Consider the following 8550-nt stretch of genomic DNA (forward strand, 5'->3'; position numbering starts at 1 on the left):
GGGGCTGGGACTGGCTGGGAGGCCAGGGGTCAGGAGGCACAGAGGGGACAGCCCCGCACTGCCTCTGAAATGGGCCTCCCTTGGAGCGAGTGCAGCACGTGGCAGAATTCTAAATGCAAGCGACTGTTGGTCGATCGTTCTATTTTGATTTTAAAAGGACCATTGCCTGGGGGAACCGGGCGGGGAGGGTGATGAGGGCTGTTATATTGATTGTGATTGATGACATCACGCAACAAAACCCGGGTGGATTTTGGAGGGGAACCAAGTGTGTGCCGTCGGCTTTCCCCAGGATCTCAATCCAACATTTGAAACCCTCCCTCCCTGTCGGCGACTCAGTGGTGGCTCACAGTGAGCCCCGTGGGACCCAGGGGGCCTGTGGGTTTCTGAGGCTGTCACTTTTAATGGGAGCAGACAGCCTCGTCTTTTCCCCATGGAGTGGTGGGTGGCTTAGAACTGCTGACCTTGAGGTTAGCAGCCCAACACACATCCCACTACACCACCACGTCTCCCTTGAACTATAACTCGAAATCAGTGGTTCTCAACCTTCCTCATGCCGTGACCCTTTCACACAGTTCCTCATGTGGTGGTGACCCCCCCAACCATAACATTATTTTCATTGCTACTTCATCACTGTCATTTTGCTACTGTTATGAATCATAATGTAAATTATCTGATGTGTAGGATGTATTTTCATTGTGACAAATTGAACATAAGTAAAGCATAGTGATGAATCACAAAAACAATATGTCATTGTATATTGTGAAATATTTATTTCTAATGACAAATAAATGAATTTTTGTGGGTACTCATGTGTGGGTGTATCTGCATGTGGGTGGACCCGCCTGGAGATAGAGGAGCGGTGTCTCCATTCCTAAGACCGTCGGAAATATGTGTTTCCCATGGTCTTGGGCAACCCCCTGCGAAGGGGTTGTTTGACCTCCAAAGGGGTCGCGACCCCACAGGTTGAGAACTGCTGCTCTAAATCAATGTCGCCGAGTCCATTCAAACCCAAGCGACCCTCTGGGACAGAGTAGAACTGTAGCAGAAATTAGGTTTTCAAGACTGTAAATCTTTGCCAGAGTAGAAATCCTCTTTTTCTCCTGCAGAGCAGCTGGTGGTTCCGAACTCCTGACCTTGCAGTTCATCGCCCATCATATAAACCATTACCCCACCGGGGCTCCTGGTCTCCTTATAAAATGCTCACAGAGTTCATCCAAGTTTAAGGAATCCATTTCCATCGTTGGCTTTCTCGGTTCGGAAAGGCTGGGGTTGGAAAGAGAAGAAGGTGTGGAGGGCGGTGTGAGCCCTGATTCCCATTCCTTCTTCCACGTTTTGCCTTTTTCCATCTTCCTTTGGCAGCAGACAGGCTTTTCTTCCTGAGCTCTGACAGACAGACGCTTGGGAAGAAATTAAAACCTGGGGGGTGGGGGAGTATCAGCTTGCAAGTAGAAATTATAACAGGTGTAGTCTTTAGTATTCATCCTTTATTTGATTTTTTACATTTTCCAATGATCTTGAAACAATATCATAAATAACAGAGCTAAGGAATGGACATTTTAAAGAATAGTTCTGGGAAATAATAGGTATCGGTGAAATGACTACAGCCAAAATCCGCTGTTCAAGGAGAAAAAAGCTAATGATATATTCAGGCTCTGAAATCGTACTATTAAATGCCTAACTCCGGGTGTAGTAAATATTCACATTTAATTTTAGGTGCCCGGTCACATCTAGTCAAGTAAAATGGAACCGTTTCCATCGTTCAATAAAGAAATCCATAAAAGAGTCATAAATAATTATAGTACAACTCATTCTTTTATGAGACTCAAAATGGAAAACTGCCTAATAGGGGCATTTCTGTTAATGAGAAATGAGGTTAATTAGTCATGAGACTTGTGCCATCTCCCCTCTGGGGACCCTGCTTTAGCAGAACTTCCTAAGATAATGTTATGAAACTAGACCCTTCAAGAAGCGTGTCTGGAGAAACCACGGGCCCGGTTCCTAGCAGGCAGCGGGAAAGCAGAGCGCTCATTCTGCGGACGCTCTCTTCTGCACGTTTGTATTTATGCCCAGACTAGAGACCCTAGCTCCCCTAAACCGGGCCGGGCTGCGATGACCTGGGATCCAAGCGCAGGCACATACAACAAGTCCTCCAAGCCCACAGCTGTGAGGTGACACCGCCCGCTCTCTCAGAGCCGGGGATGACACCCAGCTTAGAAACAGCAGGATGGCATTGCAGTGTTCCCAACGCCCCTTACCCTCCGTCTCCAATTTGCTTTCAAGAGAAGAATTTATCGCATGTGTGTGCGTGGGTAGGTGTGTTTCTTTTAACCAATTCCCCCTTCCCATATCTTTAAATAAAAACCAAACCAAACTCACAGCGACCTGATGGTACAGGGTAGCACTGTCCCTGCGAGCTTCCAAGACTGTCCCTGCTTATGGGAGTAGGAAGCCCGTCTGTCCTACACGGAGTAGCTGGTGGTTTTGAACTGCCAACCTTGCATGTCTTAGCCCAACTCGTAGCCCCTACGCTACCAGAGCTCCTCAAGCAGGACTCTCTAAGGGACTGTACAGTGAACACAGAATTATAACAGGCACGAAGGTGCCAGGGCCCCCATCCCAATCAAACGCTGCTTCATCTTTCTTCTTTCAAACAAATATCCACCCGGCCCGCCTCTCAGAGTCAGAGAACACAACTCACCTGCTATCTGTGAGAAGACTTACTCACCCCTGGTGTGAATGTGCTGTGAATTGTCTTGGTCACCTGGTGTTGCTCTAGCCGAAATACCAAAAGGGGTGGGCTTCCACAAACAGAAATGTCTTCTCTCACCGTTTGTTGTTAGGTACAGTGAGTTAGAAGCTGTTCAGAGCGACCCCATGTTCAACAGGGTGAGACACGCCAGTCCTGCACCGTCCTCACACAGATGTGTGAACCCATCTTGCCGAAGGCCTTCCTCTTTGGCACTGTCCTTCTACGTAACCAAGCATGATGTCCTTCTCCAGGGACTGGTCTCTCCTGACCACATCTCCAGAGAACGAGATGAAGTCTCACCACACTCCCTGTACCGCACCAAGAGAGATTTCTTGGTTGATTTGGCAGCGCATGAGCCTGTTAACGTTCTTGGCCAATGCTATCATTCAAATGCTTTGATCCTTCTTCTGTCTGCCTCATTCATGGTGCAACCTTCCCGTGCAAACAAGGCCATTGAAAGTACCAGGCTTGGGTTCAGAGCACCGCAGTCCTCAAAGGGACATGTGTGCTACTCAGCCCCTGTCTTGTGTAGCAGATGCACCCCATGCAGCACCCCACAGGACCTCTTGACCGCTGCTTCCATGAGCACCGATTGTGGAGGCTTAACGTCTACTATCCGAGGCCTGTCCTCAAAGAAGGCTTCCTCTCTCTGAGACTCCTGGGTCCAGGAGGTTCCCATCACATGGCACCCTCGTCCAAAGGGTGAGATTCTCTTCCGACTCTTCCCTCACTAGCCCCCTGACATCAGATTCAAGGCTGACCCCATCAGATCCCACCATGGAGGCAGATTACATCATTGCACGGCTGACACATGGGATCATTCTAACTGCCAAGTCGCCAAGGACCCTGGCCCAGCCAAATGGAGACATACTTGTGAGGGGACACAGTTCAATCCATGACAGGTACCGTGGGCAACCAAAGTAACCTCTCTGAACCTTGGTCTGGTCCTCTCTAAACAACCAACACCGACTCCCTGCCATCGAGTCACTGTGGACTCACAGAGACTGTAACTGTTCACGGGGCTGGAAAGCCACGTCTCTCACTAAGAAAGCAGAGCTGGGAGAGAATCCCATCTTTGGGATCCCAGGTTCCCTGTGATGGGAAAGTCCTAGAACCAGGAGTCACGGAGAGGGGAGCGACTGGTGGTTTTGAACTGCTGACCATTGGGATCGCAGCCCAACCCCTAACCACACCCCCACCGGGGGTCCTTGTTGAAAGCGAGCTTGTATTTGAGATCCTGTGTTGCACTGCAATCGCTGCCCAGTCAGTTCCGGTTCGTGGTGACCCCTGCACAACAGGAGGAAGCCCTGCCCGGTCCTGTGCCAGCCGCACCATCCGGGGTGTTGGTGCCCCTCTGTGGCACCACGAGTGTGGAGAAGAACCTTCTGGAAGACAGCATCATATTTATGCACGGGGGCTCCAAGGGTGTGGCAGGGCTGCCTGAGTGAGGACACCCTGTCTTGGAGTCAGTGATGATGGAAAGATGTCGGGGGAGGAGGCCGGCAAGCTCCTTCCTGGACAATTTCCTTCTACCTGCTGGTCTGAAGTGGGTCAAGTGGAGGCTATAAGGGGGCGGGCAAAGGTGGAGAAATCTACCATAGTAGATTCACTGCCCCCTACACCCTGCCGGCCCCCAGCAAAGGCTTGGTGTCTCAGCCCTCCGTCTGAAAGAACAGTGATCCCTGTGTAACCAGGGCACTCTCCATGGGTGGGTGGGAGACAAGAGGCAGTTTTTCTGGCAGGTCTTCCAACTTGTCTCATCAGGAGTCCCCAGAGAAGGAGATGGGTTTTAACCAACTCCAAGTACAAATTCCCCAAGCATCGTCTTGCTTACCACCCTGGAGGGGTCGGTACGGCTACCGATGGGGTCATTTCAATGGGGCCAGCCGCGGGGGGCCCCCTCCCCACCATCGCCTGAAGTTCCACTCAGGAATTAATCTGTGTATTTCTTCTTGCTAAACTCTCCCCTCTCTCTTAGAGCCGAGGACACAGACTCTGTAGACAGTGTGAGTCCCGCGTGCCGTCTGACGCCCCTCTGCTTGTGCCCACAGCGCCATCACTCTGGAGAACCAGCTGGTGATCCTGTCCACAGGGCCGGGTGACGCCGGCTCGTACTACGTCCAGGCGGTCAACGAGCGGAGCGGGGAGAACAAGACGAGCCCTTTCACCCACCTGAGCGTGGCCAGTGAGTACTGAGCGTTCACACGATTGCACGGAAGGCCAGGGCATTGGCGGAATGCCTGGTTGCAACCTGGTGGGGCATCTCACCTGTCTGTGGGCAGAGGCGTGTGTGAGCAGAGTTCGGGCCGTAGCTTTCTTGGACATGATTTGCAGAAAACATGGATGCGACTCGATGTTTCTGGATGCAAGATTGTGTTTGTTGTGGGGATTGGGAAAAAAAAGCCACATTGCACCGGATACTATCAATCTGTTTTCTTTTTTAATCATCATTTTATTGATGGCTCTTACAGCTCTTATAACAATCCATACATCAATTATATCAAGCACACTTTAACCTATGTTGCCATCATCGTTTCCAAAACATTGCATCACTATGCATTAATGGCAACAAAAAAGAAATGTTGACATGTTTTGGCCCATGAGACTTGGTGTCTGTGCGTCTAGTTTGTGCTATTTTCGTCTACAGCGGAGTCCTCGCGGAAAGATGCAGGCGCGTCAAGTTGTGCTGGTGTCTCTGTTGTGGTTGTCTGGCTGGTGGGGGAAGAGGAGGCAGCCACGGCAGTTCAGGGCAGTTCCGTTTGCTGATGTGGAGTTGAACTGCTTGACCGTGGAGGAGACTGAGGTTCTGCGGATGTTTACACCTGTTGACCACTGGTTGGGGACGGTTACATGGACAGTCACAGGGAGGCTGGTGAACCAGCCATTTGCTTTCAGCACCCCCTGGCCTCCGTCCGCGACCCAAAGGAGACATGAACAGGATTTAACCAGGTCTCCCCGCCCCCAAGTGAATACCAAGAATGGAAATTGTATTATCAGACAGATGGTGACGACTCTCAGGAAGCCCAGCTTGCACCACCAGTGCCCACGTCTCCGTCTGGTCGGAAAGCCCCCAGGCTCCAGTAGAAACAGCAGGATTGGAGCGGGCCTGAGGGGTGGGATTCTGAGTCAGCCATAGGTCAGTCTGTTGTGGAGCTGGGGCGTGAGGGGCGGCGGTGGGCACCAGTATTCCGGTTAACGTGATGCTCGGGAACCTCACAGAGCAGTAACTCGCAGTTGCATTTCTATTCTGGAAAGGCCAGGGGAAAGCACAAACCAGCACAATGAATTTACACCCGCGCCAAGGATTGCAGCGCCCTGGCCTTGGGTCATTGAAGAAACGTGTCAGATGGGTTTTCGATCATTTCATTTCCTCTTCCAACCAGATACCTGTGTATTGGAAGCTGCTCATGAATATTATAATCGGCCGGCTTGCACTGGCGCCCCGCACGTCTCCCCAGCTTTTCGAAGGCACCTGGCAGGACGTGCAAATGATAATGGAAGGAGGCTGGTGGAATCTGCTAGCCTGTGCTTTATCCTCTCAGAGATTCTTTACTTTCTGCTAGTGCCAGGTAGAATGTTAAATATATATATGTATTGGGTGGCTGAGAGAGTGGCCTTATTCTAATCCGTGGGCGAGCCTTACTGTTGACATACTGGATTTAGCTGAATGTTAAATGGCGCCCAATTAGGCATTGCTCCAGAGGAGCAGAACTCTTGATCATTCTGCAGAAAACTCCCAGAGTCCTGTGTGCACACCACCCCCACCCCACCCCGCCCCCACCCGGGCCCTGGCTGTGGCTCTTAGCAGACCTGGCCCTCAGCATCCTGGGAAGCACGTAAGGGCCTACCGCCTCCCGGCTTCCTGTGAGGTTACATACGCGTGCATGCTCCTACCAAGAGTCTGTCTGTGGACTCCAGCACCTCCCTAGCTTCCTTCCCTCCCTCCCAGGATCCCTCTTCTCATCTCTTCCACCCTGCCCTTCTGCCCCCTCTGTGTCCCCTCCCTTCTCCACCTCTCCCTCCTCCCTCCTTCCCTCCCTCCTTTCTTTTCTTTCCAAAGTACAATTCATCAAAAACACACCAGCCAAGAGGGCTGGGCAGGTGTGTGGCCGGGCCAGCCTGCCTTTCTGCAGCGTCGAAGAGAATAACACCGCCCGCTAGCCTCCGACAAGGACAGTACGTCCTTCCCTTCAGGGACACGGGCGTTGGGGACATCCCTGTAGGGGTCCTACTGGGAGGGGGGCACCTTGGAAGCTGAGCTCTCACAGGGTTGGCCTGTAACTCTTTTAAACTTGGAGCCTGCCTCTGGTCTCCAGGTGCAGAAATAAGTGGGTCCTATTGGGTGGACAGAGATGGTGTGTGTGGCTCACTGCAGGGCTAGGAGTCACCACACACTGTCCTCCAGCGACAAGGACCACACTCACTGCCATCGAGTTGATGCCGGTGCACCTGCCCCCAGGGGTCTCTGAGGCTGTGATTCTGTACAGGGGTAGAAAGCCTGATCTCTCTGCTTCAGGGGTGGGGGTGGGGTGGAGGGATGGCTTGTGGTTTTGATCTGCTGACCTGGCCCAACACTTTACACACCGCTCCTCCAGGTTAATGCCGGGCTGCTAACTGCAAGGTCAGCGGTTCGAAACCACCAGCCGCTCCTTGGGAGAAAGAATGGGTTTTCAACTCCCATCAAGAGTTACCATCTCAGAAACCCCCAGAGACGATTCTCCCCTGCCCTGCACGGTCGCTCTGAGTCGGCATCTCTGGACGTTGGTGAAAGATTGAATGCACTGAAAAGGACGCCAGGAGTCTCTCTCTCTCTCTCTCTCTCTTGACCGAGGTGACAGGAGAACAGGCCAAATGGCTCTCCATTCAGCAGCAAGAGGCGTTCTGTTTCATGCCACTGACGGCCGTCCCCACGGCGTCCCCGCTCTCTTCCGGCATCCTCCCTCTGTTTCCCGTTGCCCTCATCCTTCTCTCCGGCCCCTTCTGCCTTCTGGGGTGCCCATGGGGTGTCCCGCGGGGCGACTGTCTCATGGTCTCCTTCTAGACCAGGCTGTGGTTCTGTTGTAAGTTAAGCCACCTGGTGATACAGGACGGTCCCCTCTGTGCCCACCAGTCTCCCCAGACCAGTAGGCCTGGCATGCTAACGCGGGCGGAGTGTGTTTACCAATGTAGTCAGGTGAGCAAGACGATTAGAGTGGGCACTCAGCCGATGACCAGGACCGCCTGCTGTGTCCTGCACGTTGGGTCCAGAGCCTGCCGTGCTCTGTCTGCCCTCCTCACGTGTCCTGCTGGCCAGCAGCCGGAGGAGAGAACCCAAGGGCGGTCCTGCATGGCTCTCGGTGTCTCCTCGGGCGGAGAAGACTTCCAGCCGTGGCACTCCTGCTCCCAGCAGCACTTTGAAGCTGGCCCGTGACGGGAGTCCGGCAGATGTGCAGGACACAGGTGGGCCCGAGGAAGCGGCGGGCATGGATTTTTCATGAATGGCTCGACAGTGTGTGCAGGAGAAAAAGAAGAGGCTGAACTGGTGCCCCAAGTCGAGGATTCTGTCTGAGCTCACCACCAGGCCAGCTTTACGGAGACACCCCCCTGTTGGAGGGCTCTGGACGCTGAAGCCTTTACCCAGGGACTGGAGCTTCAGAACCGAATTATGACGGGAGCCAGAGTTTCTTCTTTAAAAACAAACAGACAGACAGGGTGCTGGGCAGTGAGTAGACTTGGGGGAGAGTGGGCAGCCCGGCAGTGACCGTTGTTGGCATGCCTTGTCCACCCTGCCCGCTCCTTCTCTTCTCCCCTGACCAGTGCTC

General features: G+C 52.9%; 1 protein-coding gene across 1 annotated transcript in view; it reads left to right on the forward strand.

The window, feature by feature from the left end:
* The window catches only part of SDK1 (sidekick cell adhesion molecule 1), a 513921-nt gene that overhangs the window by 188837 nt on the left and 316534 nt on the right, over window positions 1-8550 (forward strand). The window contains exon 5 of the mRNA XM_045284375.1: window positions 4801-4934. Coding sequence (XP_045140310.1) covers window positions 4801-4934 — 134 coding nt within the window. The remainder of the gene's footprint in view (window positions 1-4800; window positions 4935-8550) is intronic.

Source organism: Echinops telfairi, unplaced genomic scaffold (assembly GCF_000313985.2).
Source record: "Echinops telfairi isolate 266 unplaced genomic scaffold, ASM31398v2 ScPeMD7_5;HRSCAF=22, whole genome shotgun sequence".
Lineage (NCBI taxonomy): Eukaryota > Metazoa > Chordata > Mammalia > Afrosoricida > Tenrecidae > Echinops > Echinops telfairi.